This window comes from Pteronotus mesoamericanus, unplaced genomic scaffold (assembly GCF_021234165.1).
Source record: "Pteronotus mesoamericanus isolate MK-2021 breed Mesoamerican mustached bat unplaced genomic scaffold, CSHL_Meso_final scaffold_54, whole genome shotgun sequence".
In the NCBI taxonomy this organism is placed as follows: domain Eukaryota; kingdom Metazoa; phylum Chordata; class Mammalia; order Chiroptera; family Mormoopidae; genus Pteronotus; species Pteronotus mesoamericanus.
Window position 1 is genome coordinate 26,902,743 of NW_026555321.1, and position 21,339 is coordinate 26,924,081.

The 21,339-nt window shown below is 44.4% G+C and overlaps 1 protein-coding gene across 1 annotated transcript in view; it reads left to right on the plus strand.

The window, feature by feature from the left end:
• The window catches only part of CLSTN2 (calsyntenin 2), a 564,551-nt gene that overhangs the window by 511,487 nt on the left and 31,725 nt on the right, over positions 1–21,339 (plus strand). Inside the window, exon 9 of the mRNA XM_054595487.1 lies at positions 20,439–20,601. Within this exon, the coding sequence (XP_054451462.1) occupies positions 20,439–20,601 (163 nt within the window). The remainder of the gene's footprint in view (positions 1–20,438; positions 20,602–21,339) is intronic.

Below are 21,339 nucleotides of genomic sequence, written 5' to 3' on the forward strand. Positions count from 1 at the left end.
ATTGAGTCCCGGCCTGAGAAGCAAGGGGTTGCTGGTTCGATTCCCAGTCAGGGCACCTGCCTGGGTTGTGGGCCAGGTCCCCAGTGAGGGGTGTGCAAGAGGCAACCACACATTGATGTTTCTCTCCTTCTCTTTCTTCCTCCCCTCTCCTCTCTCTAAAAATAAATAAATAAAATAAAATAAATTTAAAAAGACCCACTTTGGTGCTAAGCTGCCCCTATGGCCTGGGAAGCTGGGGCAGTATTTAGAGACAGAGAGACTGATCTTTGTGCAGGCAGCTCTGCTCATTGGCAGAATTGCCCACAGCGTCATGGGTGGTATTATCCTTCCATCTCTGAATATTTCTCGCTGAGTGTCTCTGATTAACCTGACCGGTGCCTGAAGTTCTACCTCTTGCCATTCATGGGTATACATACATAAAGCCACTGCAAAAATGCAAAGGTTCTCGTGAGGGGAAGGCATGGTGTGAAACTCAGGGCATTTCATGGGGAATCAGGGAGGCTCCAGGTAGGGGTCCCCAAGTGGTGACTCAGGAATTCAGAGCCAGCTTGTCATCCCGGACATTATATCACCTCATCCCCCAACTCAGCATGACACACAGGCATTTCTTCTCATTGAATATCAGAGGTTGGTCCAAAACCAGACAAGCTGATACTTGTTTAAGGGCCTAGAAAAAAATCTGGGAATTGAGAAAACAAACCAAACCAGAAATAATAGTAACAATGAGTGAGAGAGAGAAAGGGAGATCACCACATCAGAAAAGCATATTTGAAAATTAGGAATACACCTAGGATATTTATGAGGGAGGGAAACTTTCTAACAGATATGGGCAATCCTACCACGGAAGAAAGCAAACCATTGAAGTAGGATTCTGCAGTCATGAATCTAAAACATGGGTTGGGTTAGAGCGTGAAAAATTGGATTAAGTACTCCCAAATCACAGTGTGGAATCTGTTCTCATTTGATTAGTGTTGTGTTGTTACTGATGGTTTGGTTTTCATGTTTGTTTAGTTGGTTAGAAATAGCCATCCAAGGAAGAAATGCCGTCTGGAATTCAGGACACCTGGCTCTGGTCCCAGCCCCTTGCCCCATAGCTGCCTCTGTTGAAATCATTGTACTTCTGCTGATCTTACTTCTTTCATTTGAAGAATGCACATAATATTCACCTATTCATCCTCCAGAGATTTTGAGGAAAAAGTGGGATAATATTGTAGAGTACTTTGAAAAGAATAAAGTATTATTTCATTCATGGACAATGATTAGCGCTGTTGTCATTAATGATGGTTAGTAAGAATCTGTTTTTACTACAAATTAATCCTAAATTGGATGAGGAATGAGGTGCATATAAATACATAAGATCTAAATTAATGGGTTTAAAGACAGCAATGATAGTGATCGAGTGCCAGTCTTGCTCCTCTCACTTCTAGTTGAGTATTGGGGTAAAAGGGAAGATGCCTTTATTCTGCTTAATGGAGTGAGTCTGGCTCTTGAGGGAGCCAGGTCTTCACTTAACTTGTCTAGTGCAGAAGGCACCTCCCCCAGTCGATCAACACCCTCACCCACTTTGCTTTTGTTCACTCAGTGTCTCTATCTCTCCTGAGTACTTACTAACTTGCTTCCTCCTCACACTAAGGAACTGAAAATTCAGTGCAGACAGAGATGTTTGCAAAAGCAGCCCTGATAGCGCAGAGGCCCTTTGCAGGTCATCAGCTCCCAAGGCCACCACACAAGGACAAACATCCAGCATCACAGTCCTCCAGTAAACCTGTAGCCTTTCCCTGCCTGGCCTGAGGACTAGGTACAGGGCAGAGGGACGCCCCTGGCAGCTAAATGCTCCGGGGTTACATGGAACACTTCTGGAGGCCTCCTCTCCTCTCCCAAGGCCCTCCAGTGGCCCACAGGGCCTACTTCTACTTGACCTGCAGGAATCCTTACCAGACCAGCTCTTTAGATTCACATCCAACAAATGGCCGTTTTTAATTTCTTGAGTGATAGTACCACACGGTGGATTAGGGCAGAGGTTCTCAAACTTTAATGTAGATGCAAATCACCTGGAGATCCTGTTAGAATGCAGATTCTGATTTAGAAGGCAGGGGCAGAGTCTGAGGTTCCAGTTTCTAACTAGCTCCCAGGTGATGCTTGTGCTGCTAGCAGATGTTAAGGCTGCTGACTGAGACTAACGCTTTGAGCAGCAAGGCTTCCCAGCTGGGCTCTAGGTCTCAGACACAAACTCACCATGTGACCTTGAGCAAGTTATCGAATCTCTCTGAGCTTCAGTTTATCTGCAAAATGGGGAAAATAATAGTACTACCTCCAAGAGGTGCCAAGGGAACTAAATAAGTTAATGCATGCAGAGTTCTTTGTCCAGTGAGTAGCACAAAGTAGATGAGAGAAGACACGGCACTGGTGACTGCAGATGACGAAATGGGAGGCTTCTAAGGGGGCCCATCCCTGGGGAGAAATTTCAGAGAATCTGAAGAGCACATCTTTCAGGCTTAGCGATGCCCGGGCCCAAGGCCAACCAATTCCACACTCCGAGTGAAAAGACTTGCAGCGAAGGAGCACACCTTGCACAGGCTGAGCAGTCCTGTGTTTGCCTAAGGTGTGAAAAAAAGACAGCTGCTGAGCTCTCCACATCACAATGCACCGTTTCCACACCGAGAGTCTCTGGGCATTTCAGGAAAATGAGCCCTTATTATCAATGAATAGCGTGTAGTTCATGGGGAATCCTGGCTTTGGGGAGATTTGGTAGGTCACCAGCTGTGTTGTGTGCAAACAGCCCAACCCTTTTAAATGTCCTTAGGTAGATGAGATTCTTGTTTCTCTATCTAAAGTGATCATGGGTTACACATAAGGAGCAACACTCTTCAAAATACCGAGGGGATTCAGGGGTCAGAACACGCTGTGCCTGCATCAGTGAAGGATTTGGGGAGTGGGGATGGGAGCAGTGTGGGGAAGGGGCGAGAGCTGGCCTTCGAGGGCTGCCGGGGTGGGAGAAGTAGGAGGAAGGGAGAGCCAACAGACGTAGGGTGCAAGAATAGAGCCTCGTACAAAAAGAAAACATTAGGAAACCAGTGTGTTTGGAGGGTCACGGATTATGTAACATCTTACTGTTTGGAGTTGGGAAGTCTGAAATGGGTCGCATGGGGGCTAAACCCAGGTGTCGGAAGGGCTGTGTTCCTCCTAAAGCTTCTGCGGGAGAATCAGTTTCCTTGCCCTTTCCACCCCCTAGAGGTCACCATGGTCCTTGCCCACGGCCCCTTCCTCTGCCTGTAGAGTCAGCAGCCGCGTCACTCCAACCTCTGCTTCATCGTCACATCACCTTCTCTGACTCCCTGCCTCTCTCTTTCACTTATAAAGACCCTTGTGATTACATTGAGCCCACCTGAATCATCCAAGATAATGTCCCATCTCAAAACTCCTTCATTTAATCGCTTCTGAAAAACCCCTTTGCCATGTAAGGTGACATAGTAACAAGTTTCAGGGATCAGGATGTGGACATCTTCAAGGGAGTTACTATTTTTCCTACATGTTAAGGGTGACTTAAATTCTGTCTGTCTCCCAGGATTTTGTGACAAATGCAACTTATTAAGGAATTTTCTGAAAAAGAAACAAATGTTTATTCAAGAGCTTGAGACAGGAGAGAAAGAACTTTTCATGACTTGGCTGTATTAGCTGGTTTGTAAGGAGATTTTCCCCTCACACAGCCACTGGGGACCCACGGTGTACATACATGGCATAGAGGTAGGGTCTGCTTCATCTGAGTTCCCCCAGGAAGAGCCACAGGGGAGGCAAGGCAGCCTGCAGCCTGCAGCCTGCCAGTCACAAGCACCTGGGAGAGTGCGCCGGTCCTTCTCCTTTCTGCTGCCTTATGGCCACCCTCCCCTTACCAGATAAACCCTTAAGCTCCCTTAGAATCTCAGCATATGTAACCAAAACTCTCCTGTGTGTTTCTCCTTTACTCTCACACCATTTCACACTCACAACTTTTCCGATGTATGGGTGTTTTTCCCACACCAAGCAATTCTCTTCCATACCAGTTGGGTGTCCTACAATTTACTTCAATTCTGGCACTAAGTGGAATTAGCACAGACCACAGAGATTAAAGGCTCAGTCTCATGAGACTGCCCCCACAATTCAGAGGCCAGCAGCAAGCACAGTTGACCCTTGAATAATGCAGGGGGCCAGGGCACCAACCTTCCACACAGTCGAACATCCAAATATAACTTTTGACTCCCAAAAACCTTAACTACTAATAGCCTACTATTGGCCGAAGTCTTACCAGTAACATAAACAGTCAATCAACACATATTTTGTATGTTATATGTATTATATACTATATTCTTACAATAAAGTAAGCTAGAGAAAAGAAAATGTTATTAAGAAAATCATAACAAAAAGAAAATACATTTACAGTACTGTACTGTATGTATCAATACCATAAGTCTATGTGGTCTGTTTTACAAGATGATGTGTCTGTCAGTACCTAATCAATATTGTATTATGTGAGACAAAACACTGTGGATGTTATATGTGTTACTAACACTAGACATCAAAAGTGAAATAAATAATGAAAAAAATGTATATTTTACAGATATAATGATTCAAGCATTTGTAACAAAGCAGCAGCAATATGATTGCTTTATTGTAGCCTATTATAATCAATACAATTGCTTAATGGTAGTAAAGAAATCTTCAAAAAGAGCCAATATATTTATTGAAAAAATATACATAAAAGTGGACTTACACAGTTCAAACCCATATTGTTCAAGGGTCAACTATAGTAGATCCCCAGGTTACCCACAACTTTTGTTTGACTTGGCTACAAATCAGAGGTTCCCACAACCCCATACCTTGGATTCTGTCATTTGCTAGAGTGGCCCACAGAACTCAGGGAAACACATTTACCAGTTTATTCATGGACAGATGGACGACCCAGTGAGGAGATATACAGGGCCAGGTCTGGAAGGATCCTGAGTGCAGGGGCTTCTATTCCCATGGACGTGGGTGAACTGCCCTCCCAGTGCCTGGATGTTTTCACACACCTGGAAGGTCCTCAAGCCTCACACTACTGGGATTTTAATGGAAGTTTCATTATGTAGGCACAATGGATTATTGACTCCATTTCTACCCCTCCTCCTCTTCAGAGAGTCGGGGGGGTGGGGAGCTGACAGTTCCAAGCTTCCAATAGTGGCTCGCCCTTTCTGGTGACCAGCCCCCATCCAGGTGTCTTCCAGGAGCCCATGAAGAGCCACCTTATCCAAACAAATATGTTACTTTCATCCAGGAAATTCCAAGGCATTTAGGAGCTTGGTGTCAGATGCTCCTGTCACTCAGGAGATGCAAAGGTCTCAGGAGCTGTCAGGAGCAGGGGTCAAAGACTGTTAGAACAAAAGATTCTCCTAGTGTCTTTTTTTCCAAGGGTTTTTGGGGTCAAAAACCAGGGATATAGACATACACATATGTAGAAGGGTAGGGGGAGGGTTCCCTGGAGCACTCAACAACTTCCCAGGCCCAGTGAATAGTGTATCTACTTATTAGTTCACACTCAGGCATAAGAATAAACATTCCATGAAATGGTCTTAAGTCTGACATCTCCTCTGCTTCTGCCAGATCACTGGAGAGGGAGGCCTGGCTCAGCAGAGCCGAGACTTCAGGCTCCCCAAGAAGGACCTCCGCTTCTTCCTCAGAGAGCTGGGTGCCTGGTGCATGGCTGGCTCCGTGCATATTTATTGAACGAATGAATGAATAAATGAATGGATGGATGAATGAACTAATATGGCTTACAGACTCTTTAATGGGAGTCTTTTTAAAAAAATTACTAACAAGAGATTCTCCTTTTGAAAGTAGCAATTCCTGAACACATATGATATCTCGGAGGTTATAACATATGGGAGTCAAAGAATTTTCTTTCCTTATACAAAAGAAAAAAAAAAGAAGATGGAGACCTACTATATAGCCACTTTGCTTTTTCTGTCATACTGAGTGATAGGATTGCACATCCGTTGAGCACTTCGGGAACATGGTGGGAACAAAAGAAGGCTGTTATGGGTTGAATTGTGTCCCTCCAAAAGAGATGTTAAGGTCTTAAACTCCAGTACCTCAGAATGTGACCTATTTGCAAATAAGGTTGTTTCAAATGGAATTAGTTAAGATGAGGCCATTCTGGAGGAGGAAGGGCCCCTAATCCACTATTTACTGGTGTCCTTATAAGCAGATGGTCATGTGAAGACACAGACACACAGGGGAAAGGCCATGTGAAGATGGAGGACTGGAGTGAAGCCTCTACAAGTCAAGGAATACCTGTGGCTACCAGAGGCTAGGAGAGGTGCATGGAACAGAAATTTTCTCAGAAGGGCCACCAGCCAATACCTTGATTTCAGACTTCTAGCCTGCAGAGTTCTGAGACCAATAAGTCCCGGTTGCTTTAAGAGACCCAGTGATTGGTACTTTGTTGTAGCAGCCCTAGCAAACTAATGCAGAGACCAACACAGAATCATGGACTTAGGCATTCTCAGCATTGCTTGATGACTTTGTGAAATCTGGTCCCTGAATAGTGTAGCTTGAACGGAAGCCAGGATGAATGAGTTCCACTTATCTCAGGGAATGCGGAAGGCCATTTATATTTTCTGACAGTTACAGTCAGATTGAACTTTGAACCAGGACATGTTTGTACCTAATCAGCACTCAGGAAGTCCATGCTCAGTGATTAATCTGGGCATAGACTTCCCCACTTTCTCTTGAAAGCAAGGGAAGGTTGGTGCTGGGGGAAGGAGGCAGGCATTTGCTGGATTTTAAACTGTTCCCAAACCTTTGTATGAGACCAAAACCTAAGTATGAAAATTCTACTTGGCAAATATCCACAACAGCCTAGTCTTAAGATCTTGGATGTTCTAATGGATTTAATCGTTAAAGATTTCTACAAATTCTCCCAAACTTTATGGATTGACCTGTCATTCAAAGAGAGTTCCCAATTTCTCTGCTGTAAAATTCCAAGCAGAAGCAACTCATTCACAGGCCTTCCCTAGAGGCGCCTGTGAAATGCAAATCACCTCTGCAAGGGGAACAGGTGATCCACATGAAGCTACAATGGGTCTTTGCTGGAGCAGGGATGTGACATTCACTGCCCTGGCCTGCTAACAGCCTTTAATTACAATCCAACCCTCCAAATTCAACCAGAGAAGATCAGTGAGGAAAGCTGTGTGGCGGAGGGCTGTGCTGGAGCTCAATCAGCTCCCATTGAAATGCTCACTGGTCTCAGCTACTCCTCAGGCAGACATGTGACTGAGGGTAAGGCTGCTTAGCCACGCTGTAGCAAGTTTAAGGAGCCAATACCTGAGGAAGGACACTCTTGTGAGATCTGAAATGCAGGATGTACTTGCTGGCTGGCACATTCTGTGTCTTTAGAAATGAAAACACTTAACCAATTCCATTCAAGATCAGCTCAATTTTCCAAAGGGGCAGCATTTCAGAATTTATTATTTGAATTATTCAGAAGAGGTTTATTCACCAGCACCAAGATAGGAGATATGTCAACTAAATTATAATTATGTTTCTCTAAAGATACCCACTGACATTCCTTTTTACTTTTTTAACTTGCAAGGAGAAGTCAGACTGTGTATTTATGGAGAGCCAGCCTCAATATTCTGAGTGGCAGAATGAAAAATTAATTTTCTTCAAATACATTACTGAATAGTTAACTACATCTCAGTAAGTTATTTGTTTAATATACCTCGGTCCTCTTCAAAGAGCATATGATTTATTCTCATCTTTGCCAAGACATAACTTTCAAAAGCGCAGGCCTAAGGACAGGAAACAGGAGTTCTGGGCTCCAGCCCTGCCACCAACAAGCTGTATCACCTTGAGCAAGTCCCTACTACTCTTGGGCCCAGCAAGCTGGTGAAGCCTCCAGGGGACCATCCCACCTACTCTTCCAAAGCTGCCCACAAATGTCAGCCTCCATGAGGGTGAAGAGGACATCATATGACTTCAATTCCACAAATTGAAGATTTATGGCAACCTTACCTCAAGCAAGCCTATTCATTTCTCCAACAGTATTTCTCAGTTCATTTCTCTGTGTCACATTTTGTTAATTCTCACAACATTTCAAACTTTTTATTATTATTATATTTTATATGATAATCTGTGATCAGTGATCTTTGATGTTACTATTACAATTGTTTTTGGCGGCCACAAATCATGCCTATATAAGATGGCAAATTTAATCGATAAATGTTGTATGTGTTCTGACTGCTTCACTGACCAGCTGTTCCCCCATCTCTCTCCCTCTTATTGGGTCTCCCTATTTTCTGAAACACAAAGTATTTAAATTAGGCCAATTAATAACATTACAATGGCCTTTAAATGTTCAAGTGAAAGGAAGAGTCACATGTCTCTCATTTAAATAAAAAATTACAACTGATTAAGCTTAGTGAGGAAGGCATATCAAAAGCTAAGATAGACTAAAAGTTAGGCCTCTTATACCAGTTAGCCAAGTTGTGAATGCAATGGAAAAGTTATCGAAGGAAATTAAAAGTGCTACTCCAGGGAACACACTATTGATATGAAAGCCTAACAGCCTTATTGCTAATACAGAGAAAAGTTTAAGTGATCTGGAACAAAAATCAAACCAGCTACAACATTTCCTTAAGCCCAACTCTCTTCAGTTCTGAAAGACTGAAGACTGAAAGAGGTGAGGCAGCTGCAGAAGAAAAGTTTGAAGCTAGCAGAGGTTTGTTCACAAGGTTTAAGGAAAGAAGCCATCTCCATAACATCAAAAAGCAAGGTGAAGTGGCAAGTGCTCACGTAGAAGCTGCAGCAAATTATCCAGAAGATCTAGCCAAGATAATTAATGAAAGTAGCTACTCTAAGCAAGAGATTTTCAATGAAAATGAAGCATCCTTATGTTGGAAGAAGATACTTTCTAGGAATTTCATACCTGGAGAGGAGAAGTCAATGCCTAGCAATGCCTAGCAAAGAACATGCTGACTCCCTGGTCAGGGGCTAATGTAACTGGCGGCTAAGTTGAAGCCAATGCTCATTTATCACTAGGGCCCTTAAAATCCTAGGGCCCTTAAGAATTATGCTAAATTTACTCTGCCGGTGCTCTATAAATGGAACAACAAAGCCTGAAGGACAGCACATCTATTTACCAGATGGTTTGCTGAATATTTTAAGCCCACTGCTCAGAAAAAAAAAAAAAAATTCCTTTCAAAATTACTGCTCATTGACAAGGCATCTCGTCACCCAAGAGCTCTGATGGAGATGTACATGAGATTGTTTTCATACCTGATAATACAACATCTATTATACAGCCCATGGATCAAGGAATAATTTCTTACTTTCAAGTTGTATTATGTAAGAACTACATTTTGAAGGCTATAGCTGCCATAGATAGTGCTTCCTTTGATGGACCTGGGCAAAGTATACTGAAAACCTTTTGGAAGGTATTCATCATTCTAGATGGCTGTTAAGAACACAAGAATGATTCATGGGAAAAGGTCAAAATATTAACATTAACAGAATTTTGGGAGACGTTTATTTCAACCATTACAGATGACTTGGCAGGGGCGGGGGGCGGTGGTTCAAGACTTCAGTAGAGGAAGTAACTGCAGATATGGTGGAAGGAGAAGTGAAGCCTGAAGATGTGACTGAATTTCTGCAATTTCATGATAAAAATTTTATGGATGAGGAGTTGCTTCTTATATATGAGCAAAGAAAGTAGTTTTTTGAGATGGGATCTACTCCTGATGAAGATGCTGTGAAAATTGTTGAAATAACAACAAAGGATTTAGAATATTACATATACTTAGTTAATAAAGCAGCAGCAGGGTTTGAGAAGAAAATTGACTCCAATTCGGAAAGAAGCTCTACTGTGGATAAAATGCTATCAAGCAGCATTACATTCTACGGAGAACTTGTTTTTGAAAGGCAGAGTCAATCAATGCATCAAACTTCATTGTCATCTTATTTTAAGAAATTGCCACAGTCACACCCTTCTTCAAGCGCCACCCTGATCAGTCAGCAGCCATCAACATTAAGGTAAGACCCTTCACCAGCAAAAAAAAATTACAACTACCTGAGGGCTCAGATAATAGTTAGCAATTTTAGCAATAAAGTATTTTTAATAAGGTATGTACATTTTTAGACATAATGTTATTGTACACTTAAGGCTATAGTGTAATGAAAGCATGACTTTTATGTGTCCAGAGAAACCAAAAAAATCATGTGACTTTATTGCAATATTCACTTTATCACAGTGGTCTGCAACCGAACCCACAATATCTCTTAGGTTGCCTCTATGCATCAAAATGATAAATAGATATATTGGATTAAATTAAGTATATTATTAAAATTAACTTCATCTTTTTTTTTAGTTTTTTAATGTGAGTACTAGAAAATGTGAAATTACATTTGTGTTGTGAGGAATTTAGGAGTGTACGGTGGGCAGAGGATGGTGCAGGCTGACACAGTCAAAGCAGCACAAGTGGCATGGTGGGGAGAGGCAGAGCACAAGCTGGCTGGGCATTTCCTGGACTGAATGGGGGGAGGGCAGAAAGTTCATGGCAAGAATAGTGTAAGTAATTGAGGGTGATGAGGGACAGACACAGTATCATTAGTAACACATTTTTTGAGCACTCACTACATCAGGCACTATTATTAAGTGTTATACATGTACTAACTTATCTGATCCTCACAACCCATGAGGTCGTTGCTGTTATCATTTCTATATTGTAGAAGAGGAAACTGAAGCACAGAAAGGGGATGTGATTTGCCTGAGGTCACACAGCTAGGAAGTGGTCACATCAGAATTTGAACCCAGAAGGCCTGGTTCTAGAGCCTCAGTGTTGAACTGTAACCCCTCTCTAGGGTCAAGCTGGGAGTTAAGCACTTTGTCTCTGGGGAATGGGGATCCTCACAGATTTGGAGCAGCACAGAGCCCAGTCTGAGTAGACAGGAAGGCTAACCTGGGGGCAGGAAGTTTGGGGTGCACCTGAGAGCAGCGGGGCTGGGAAAAGGGCAGGGGCTGATGCTTCCCTGGCACCAGCTCTGCCATATATCCTCTGGCCATGATATCACAAGCTCTCCATTAGCCTCTGTGTCCCAGCCACAGGGCCATTGCCTGCAGGTCCCTTTGCCTTGAGTGTTCTTATCCCCATTGGCCCATTCACCTGCCTCTTTTCCCTCACCATCACTTCCTGATCTCCAGAAGTAGGTCAAATCTCCCAATTACAGGCTCATACATACCTATAATGTTACATTTATTTTTGTGAGTTTTTTATTTTCTGTCTATTCCCTCAGGTAAAGAACTGCATCTATTTTTGCTCACTTTATATACTCAACACCTACAGGTACTCCTGACCTATAACTACTACTAGTAAATATTCATTGGATAAACAAAGCTTCCTGCAACACAGGTGTTCTAACCATTTTGCAGATGAAGAAACTGGTACTCAGCCAGTTTAAGAAACTTTCCCCAGGTCCTAGACCAGCTAAGACAGTAGAGCTGAAACATTCTCTGAGCTGATTCACTTCAAAGCCATTGCCTCTTGGTGGGAATGCAAGGAGGCGCCAATACCCCCAGGATGGGCATTGAAGCCAGAGGCCAGTGAGGAGGGCCTGAGCAACATGCATGTGCCCTTCCCGAGCCAGGGTCTTATCAGGACTCACCATATCTGATGACCTTCACCTTCCTTCCTTCTTCCCACGAGGTTCTCATCCTTTATCCAGAAACCTCCATGTCTGTTGGGCCTTCTTGACCCCTCTTTTTAGACTGCCAGCCTGGTGAGGTTGCCAGAACTCTGAGTATCTGACACAGATATGCCTTTATTCCAAGGACCATGCTCCAGTTTTTCGAGCTGGATCCTCACATCCCCCTTTTCTAGAGGAACCGTTTCCAATGTTGATGGCTGTTACTGTAATCATTCATCCATTCATTCATTCTCTCAGTCTAAAAAAGCTAATTACTGAGTGCCTATCACAACCCTTAACACTGCACCTTGAGAGTCCCACAGTCTTTTGCAGGAGGGTCAATATGGGACTTTAACCACCTCAACCCTATCTCTAGAGGCAGAAATTCTCAAACTTAGCCTTTCAGAACCACCTGGAGGTCACAAACCACTCCTGGGCCCACCCCAAAGTTTCTGAGTCAGAGGGCTGGGGATGAAACCTGAGATTGCATTTCTAACAAGTTCCTAGGTGTCTTAGTTCTGGCTGCTATAAAAAAACATTATAAACTGGGTGGTTTATACAACAGACATTTATTTTCTTGCAGTCCTGGAGGCTGCATAGTCCCAGGCCAGTGCGCTGGCTGGCTCAGTTTTTGGCATGATCCCTCTTCCTGGCTGACAGAGGGCATCCTTCTCACATGGCAGAGAGCAAGAGAGAGAACTCTAGTCTCTCTTCCTCTTTTTATAAGGGCACTGATCCCATCATGGGCCCCACCCTCACGAACTCATCTAAACCTAATTATCTCCCAAAGGCCTTGTTTCCAAATACCATCACACCGGGGATTAGGGCTTCAATACACAAACTTGCAGGGGTGGAGTGGGGTTACAACCATTCAGTCTATAATGCTAGGTGATGCTGATGTTCCTGCTTCAGGAACTACACTCTGAGAACAAGTGCTCCAAGGAGTCTAGCTAATAGAACCCTGTTTAACTCTGTTAAATAAGCTTTTCCAAAACATTTTGACCCTGAACACCTTTGTTCATGCTACATCTTGCAGGCAATGTTTGACAAAACTCCAGTTGGAAAAGAAACCTGAAAGGGTCTGAAGAGAACACTTTTCCAAGTGACAGCTATTGAGGGGCCTCATCTCCCCTGGCTGGTCCTGTTTCTCGACCTTACCTCTGATGGAGACAGAGCACAATCCCCACTTCATTGAGAACAGACCTTCTGCCCTTACTTCTGACTCCCATGTCAACCCCATCAACCTACGTCCATGGAGCTTTGCAAAATATTCAGATCAGTCCTAGTCTGAGCAAGAGAAGCTCTGACTGGAATAAGAGACTAATTGAAGTGTATTTTTTAATATATGAAAATGAGTCCATCAGTAAGAGCTTGAAGTTGAGGAATTTTCCGAGGCTGTCATCCAAGGGTTAAGAAGGAAGAGTTGGTCGATGTTGTTTAAAGACAGTGATGGGAAAGAATAAACCACCTGGTCCAGTAAACTGATCGTTTGATAGTAAACTATCAAACTTTTTGATAGGCAAAAACCATAGCATGGTGCCAGGTTACCAGGCATATCCTCAGTGCATATAACACAGATGTGCTTTCTCTCCCCATGGATAAGTTTAAATCCTGAGTGCTAACAATTCTTGCACAAATTGCACAGATTTCAAGGGCAGCTTTCCAGGGTTGTTTTGGGGCTTTGCCTACATATTGCTCAACCAAGTTGCAGATGGGGGTGGTCTCTTTGACACAGGCTACTTTTCATGTCTCCTGCTCCCTGGTGCTCTGCCACCCAGAATCAGCAATTGCTTTTTGACAGAAGGCCCAGAGGGTGCTTTTTGAGCTGTCATTGTTACCTTCTGCTGAAAATATACTGTACTTCTCCTGCCCATTCAGAAGTGCAGACAACCTCCAGGGAAGATCTGAAATAGATTTGCAAATAAGAGTGGCATCTTTGCTTTGGCATGAAGTCGATCTTGGCACTAATCTAAACCTCTTCTTTCTAATGTTCCGAAACAGTGGTCTGAGGCCAAACGGCCTTGCGAGTCTGCTGTAAGAACCTGGTTTGCATGATTTCGATCCTCCTGGTTCAATAGCTCTACAGTTCCAGAAACAAATCTCAGTTTTGGCCTAACCCTTCAAATGTGTCCTGTGGGACAGGGGCTTACATAGCTCTGTGTGTCCACTGTCATCTGAATTTCACACACGATAAGGCTGTTGAAGTTGAGAATGGCTTTCTAGGACACAAGGCACTAAAATGAAGTCACATACTCTTTAGCAGGCACACAAGGTCCTCAGGAGCCGAGCCTGCGCCTCTTAAGGGCTCACCTCCAACGCACTCACCTGACAGGAGGCCTGCTGGAATGTGTGCTTCTGTCAGCCCTGGAATCCGGGTCTCTTAACCGCTTTATCCAGTTGCTCATTGTGCTATAATCTCATCTGTCTTTCAATACCCTAATTCTGTTTTCAGTCTATGTTTAATTTAACAATCTATTTCTATTTCAACAGCTGTCTTTTATTTCTAGAATTTGTATTTGGTTTGTTTTCAAACCTGCCTTCCCTTTCCTTTTTGAGTTGCTCCATTTTCTGAGGTTCCTGGAATCTGAATTTGCTTATTTGTTTTGTTAGTGTAGTCTCACACGTGCAAAGAGTTGTTTCTTCTTTATTTTGTAAGTTTTTACTCTAAGCTCATCTCTAACAGAAATTGTCCTGCTTGGGCCCTGGGTTGCGAGGACATGTCTGGGGGGAGGTTTTGAGTTTTCGTTGTTGTTGTTGTTTTTTTTGCTGGGATCCCTAAAGACCTCATGGGCACATGTTTAAGTTATGTCTGTGTTCTGGATTTCCCACCCTGTGGGCTGGTGCCGTGGGACTGAATGCACAGACGTGTTCCAGACCGGCTGGCTGGCGTACTTCCTGCATCCCGAGGTTGATGGCAGTGGTTGTCCCAGGACTGGGCTTCAGACAGTCCCTTTGCAGCTGTGGGCTTTATGGGAACATCCGTGCCGACTCAGGCTTTCCTTGCACAGAGGACCCGAGTCTCCATCCCTCTTCCCGTGGGCTTGGAAACCATGAGGGAATAGGGTGGGCCACAGCCCCTCCAGTGGGCACTGTTTCAACTCTCAGATGCAGCTTCCCTCCACCTGCCGCCAAGGAATTCTCTTTCTAGGTCTCTGTTTTTATCTTCTTTTGTTTTATTGATGTTTCTCAATGTATTTGGAAAAGGAAAGGGTTTTCCATATCTGCTCAGGCTGAAAATATGTGCTAAGTATTGCTTATGGTTTATTTTAGATTGATTGACACCATCACCCCGTGATATAGATATGATTCATGTCCTCGCTGTCCTGGCAAAGGAGCCAAGATTTAAGAAGGTTCAGTTAGTTTCCCAAAGTCCAGAACATGATTCCCCAGAAATTGCTAAAGTAGGTGTGGCGCCATTACCACAGGCCTGGCCTGCACGAACCCCTCGAGCCCCTCCTGCGCTGCCCTGCCCTCGTGGCTCGGTGCCTGCCCCTGCCCCTGCCCCACGGTAGCCGGTCATGAGCAGGCTGCTCACTCTGTCCAGCCCACGCTCACGCCAAAGCTTTCTCACCATTCCCCTGCTGTACTCCCCTGACCGGCCCCCTCTCCCTGATCAAATGCTTTCCACCTCGCAAAAGCCTGCCCCAGCCTCGCGTTCTCAACCTTACCCCTCTCTGGTACACCATCCTCTCTGGTACACATTGTAAGTTCTGCATAGGAGTGAGGCTGGAGAGGTGAGAATGGATGAGGGGAGCATCCTCAGAACTTGGCAGTGAATTAACCGAAGGGAGAGGAAGAGGCAGGGAGTCCAAAGCAATGCCCAGCGTTCTGGTTTGGATGACTGGTCAGAGGAGGAAGGATTTGCTGAGGGGGGATATGGGAGAAGGAGCAGGTGAGGCTGGAGCATGGAAGGTGTTCAGCTCAATTCGGGACACAATGAGTTTGAAGCGCCTGTAGAACATCAAATCGGGCCCTTCAGGGACAACCTGACATACAGGTTCATCCCTCAAGAGAGCAGCCTCTGCTGAAGATCCTCATTTGGCAGTGAGTGTGAGACGCTGAGCCACTGGTTGTGTGTGAAATGGAAAGACACACTCTGTGTGTGTGTGTGTGTGTGCATGTGTGTGTGTGTGTGCGTGTTACATCTACTCCTATAAATTGCTTGAGATTAGGAACCATGTCATTTCTTTCCCTTTATTTTCTAAAGGGGCCTAAGACACAACCAGCCCTCTTGCAGCAAGGATTAAATAGTATAAGGAATCTGAAAAGCTGCTTCAAAATGGAAAAACGTGTTCCAAGATTAATTGTTGTTATGACTACCACCCTCCTCCTCCTGCCCAAAAACACCCGGACCTCCTGTTACCTACAAAATAAGAATCGCGCGCATCCTCAGGCCCCACTTCTGAGCTTGCCCTTGGTGCCTCATCCCTCCACGCTCTGTGTCTTTGTCCCCTTCCTCCTCCCAGTGCAACCAGGCACCCCTCCCCTACCGGGTTAGCCTGGCACCTTGCAAAATCTGTGCAAGCATGAATCACAAAGAGCGTTTTGTCAATTCTATGATTAGACTGGAAGCTCCATAAAGGTAAGTGCTTTCTTTTATTCACAAAGCAGGATGTATATTCAGTAAATGTCTGCAGAAGCAAACGAATGCGTGAATCGCTACATGCCCCAAACCTAGTACTTTCTTTGGCAATAAAAAAGAGAGATGAATGATGAAAGGAATAAAAGGTTTCTGCCCATTTACCTGGATTTTTTTTCCCCCTTGCTGTCTATTCCTAATGAAATCTTCACAGTCCTTCCATAGCCACCCTGAATACCACCTTCTCCCAGCCACAAGTCATCGCTCCCCTCCCTGGGATCTCACAGCGCCTTACACCTAGCTCATAACTCTTACTTCAGTTCCCATTACATTTGAGTCTGTTGTGTACTTGGTACCATTAGATTGAACAAAGCACATATCTGACAAGCACTGCATCCTGTGCAGCCCTTAGCATACTCCCTAGCACACGGTACTTCGTAGATAAATGCATCCCACCTTGAATAGCTGCGTTCAAAAGTACCTGGTTTATGGGGAGAACCAACTCGGAACTTCCGATGTAGCATTTAAAGGACATTTGGGCCAAACTCTCAGCTGCCTGGCCCGCTCCCCCACTCTCAAGGAGGCTTCCCCGGCCCTAGACTCACCCTGGAGTACCAGCCTACTCCCTACTCAGACCGCCTTTGACATTGTCCCTGCTACGGTTCCTCGGGGTCCCTGGTCTCTGATTGACTCACCAGCTAAGCAGCAGCTGCAGCCCAGCACCTCAGGAACACACCTGCAGGTTTTCTGAGAGCAGGGTGCCTTCGCTCCAGCTGAGGCTTTGAACATCTGGGATGACAGTGGACATGCTTGGTGTGCCTGCATTCTCCAGTGATTCACAAACAATTGGGAATTAAAGTTTTTCTCTTTCCCCAGGAAAGGTCACTTTGCCTAATTCCCTTCTTTCTTGGTTGAGCTCTGCATCAACACATTTATTTTTGCTTCCTCCTGGCTTGGTCATTTTTCAACTACGGTTTGTCCCTGCAGTTCTAGCAGAGGGTTAATGTGGGTTTCTTCCTGATCATAGATCCGCATTTATGAAACCCTAATTAGGCATTTCCTTTAGCAGCCTTCATAGATTACTTGGTGTGAGAAGTCTGCAGGCATAAACCTAGTCTAAGCTAAAAGCCTGTTGGATGTCCAATTAGAAGCTAACTGGGGAAGTTTCTAATCATTCATACCCCTCGAGCCTTTCTCCCCATTCACAGAAGGCCCTTCCCTTTTGACCTTGGGTACTATCAATCTTGCCATCTTTCATGACCCACATTAAAATGAGATAAATGTATCCCCTTTCAAAGTGCCAGGATTTTATCCTTTCTTAATGCTTAATGTGGTCAGGGTACAATGCATGAGCACTCTCACGCTCTGAGGGCAGGAGTCGAAATTGGCACAACCCTTTGCAGAAAAAAAAAAAAAAGTATGTGTCAGGAGCCTTCAAAATACCTTTAACCTTTGATCCAGTAATTCCACTTCCAGGAATCTTCCCCATGGATATAATCAGAAATGCAGACAAATATTTATGCACAAAGAAGTTTATTACAGCATCATTTATAATTTCAGGTACATATGAATACCTGATAATTGGAGATCATTTAAGTATAGCATATCCCTATTTATAGTCATTTAAAATGAAGCTGGTAAAAGCATTTTAATGCTGATATTAAGTCAAACCAGCACACTTTCAAATTGTATATGCAGTGTGATCCAAACAGACCTTTCCAAGCTGTTGTTTCACAGGGTGCTTACAGGAATGCTGTAAATAGAAAAGGTCCGTTTTCCAGCAAGGTTGGAGAGTTATTATAGGCATCTACGTTGAGGCTGCTGGGAGTCTTGGACATGCTAATGAAGTTCGAAATTTAAAAAACCATGAGGCGGGGTATACAAGGTCACTGTTCTGATGCAGGCCACCGTGGGCGGGGCGGAGGGGGCTGCTCCTCACACTTCAGAAAAGCCGGGGTGGAGGGATGCCTAGGGAAGACCCTAATGGTGAGAGGAGACGCTGCTGCTGTTGAGCTACAGAATTGTATACAACTTTTTTGGAATTTTTTTGTACCGTCCTCCACAAATGCTGTAATTGTTGTGAAAGAAAGCATGCCAAAGGATTAACCCGCCTCGGTGGACGGAGAATGCTGTAGAGGCAGCTGGCACATGGATTCGGCAAGGCAGTCACACTCCAAAGCATAGCCCTGTGCAGGTGGGGATGACGGCCACGATGCAGGAGACCCCCAGGGCTGCCTGGTTGCCTCTCAAGCTCTGCCTATGTTTCAAAGGGCATAGGGTGTCATCAGGGTCCCTCCGTACTCTCTGCCTGCCCAGAGGTTTCCTGGAGCCTCAGAGAAGATCCCCAGGATGTGAACTGTATCCCAAGTTCTGGAATATGCTGCCGGGCTACTGATGGCACACCGCATGTCCAGGGTGCATTGGCCTCCTTGGGTGGGATGCTTCCTCATTGAAATATTCTCCCCCGTTCCTCACTCTTCCATCACCCCTAGACTGGCTCCAGCTCTTCCTTTTTGCCTCATCTCCCCTCCTAGATCAGCCCCACCACAGTCACACAACCCCGCCCAGCCTGTGAGCCCTGCACCCAGCCCAGCATCTGTTCTCAGGCATCGAGCAGGAGGGGAGTATAAATTGGGTTAGGGCCCCCAGTGAGGTGTAACAGGCATTGAGCTGTACAGTCAGTGGAGTGTAACCAGACTTTGGAGACATCTGCCTGGGCACCTTCTGCTTATCTTCCATGGGCCCCTAAAATATTCATCAGCCTTTATCAGACTAATCGGCTTCAAAAGGAGCAATTTTCTGAGACATGAGACAGGACAATATAAAAAGAACATTAAGGAAAAAATTCGTATTGCAAAATGAAAGGGAAAAGATCATTTAGCATCCCTGTTGGTGTTATCTATTCATGAGAAACAGCACATTTAATCCATTGTGGGATGTAGGGAGGGCTTTGATGCCCTCACCTTGGGGTCACCTTCATGCAGAACTCATCTGTCTCTGCTGTCACAGATGGCAGGGGCCATGGAGACAAGAGGATACAGATGAGAGACATTTCAGAGGGGAACTTTACGGGGTGCAGAGGGATTACAGAGAGGAGGAGTGTGGAGGAGAAGGAGTCTAACATGACTCCCAAGGCACTCACTTAGGGGACTGAAGGGAGGGAAGCATCATTCTTCAGCCTTTCTTCCTTTCATGCTTTCTGTCTCCCTTCCCAAGACACCCAGTCTCATCTCTATTTTGGATCATGCCCTGGCAGTTCAGTCCCTTGAGGTCAGGAATTGTGACTTCTTCCTAACCTTCAATGTCCCTACCCATCTATTAGGGTTAAATTTTGGTTCCCAGCCCTAAGACCACAAGTCTCAGGTACAAAACGTTGTGAGGGGACATGCATGTAAGTGTTCTGCACCACATCCAGGTGAGGAGGACCTATTTTTGGTTCTTATCTGCTTCCCCAGGTACTCCAAGATAGGAAGGCTCTCTCTTTTATAATTTATTTTGCTTGGGTTGAACAGAACATGAGATTACAACAGTTCCACAGGCAAGCCTAACCAAACAGCCAAAGACAAAGGGATTGGAGGGTTCCTATTGTGCGGTATCTCATGCCCCCTCTTCTCAAGTTCATTGCCTTCTCTCTCATGCCTCTTTAACTCCTAATTCTTTCCTCTTCTATTTTCTTCTTTCTTTTTTCCTTCTTTCTCCCCTGCTCTATCTTCATCTTAATTTGTACTTTTGATCCAGCGTCTTTCTTTTTATAGTTTCATCTATCCCCAAGCTTAGAAAAATAATTCCAATTTAACTTTTTCTCTACTAAAAAACTAAGAAAAATTTTATACAAAGCAAATTTAAACTGATGCCCTCACCAGTCCACCAAGAGCTTGCCAGCCGATACAGCTGGTAATTATGAGACCAAGATGATCCACCCACAGTCAAATGTTTACCTGATGATTGGATTCTTGGACATTCCTCTACCCCTGTCATTTGCCCCATCCTGTTTGATGTGAGCTTCTATAACCTCAGTGCATATCAATCACTATGTTGATTGCATTCTTTGCAATAAAAATTGTTGACCCAAAAACACCTTCTCCCCCTTTCATAATTAGAATAAATGTTTGTTTGATGTTTCATTACATATTCAACTTTAAATGTTGCTTCTCTTTCTTTTCATTAGATTTGTGACAAAGAGTGGCATTACTATGTCATCAATGTGGAGTTTCCTGTGGTTACCTTATACATGGATGGAGCAACATATGAACCATACCTGGTGACCAACGACTGGCCCATTCATCCATCTCACATAGCCATGCAACTCACAGTCGGCGCATGCTGGCAAGGTAACCCTAACTCAAGTCCTTCTCTCTAGCCCATCTGTGTACCGCCGGTGAAAGTACTGATAGAGAAAGGGGAAAAGCAAATGGTCTTGGAATTGACTGAGAAAATTTACTATTACTTATTAATAAAACAGTACTTATAAAAATATGGATTTATCCAGACTCTAAGCTTGTGTAATAATACAACACTTGGCTTGAAACCAGATTTAGATCAACATGAGCAGTTCCATAGTTGCCTCTGAGTTACTAATGCCTTTTATTGTTCTGGAACCTTATGCAGTTTCAAACTGGGGCTATGAATAAGAAAAGGCTGAATATAGAATCTGTATAAAAATGTCCAGTTGGCTCTGTTAAGCGCCACATTGGTCAGGAGCCAAAGATCTTCCTTAATCCCCACACAAGTTGTCCAAGTCCCCAACCCTCTCTTCTGGGAACACACAAATATGCAAGGCTGTGGGAGATAGATTTCTCAGAGGTATGAAACCATGGGAAGCCACTCTAAGCCCCTTCCCTGCTTATTAAGGACAGAGGCTCTTTGTTGCCTTCCCACTCAAAGCTCTCTGCTCACTTCTCACTTTGTTTCCTCCAATACACAAATGCAGGCTAATCTCCTGTTTGGAATCAGGAAAACCAACTCTCCAGGGAGCAGGCAGGTAACCTTTCTCTCTTTCACTGAGATCCATTGAACTCCGTGTTTGCTCCCTTAAGGGCTATCGTGCTTTGAAGCACCAATGAGAGAGC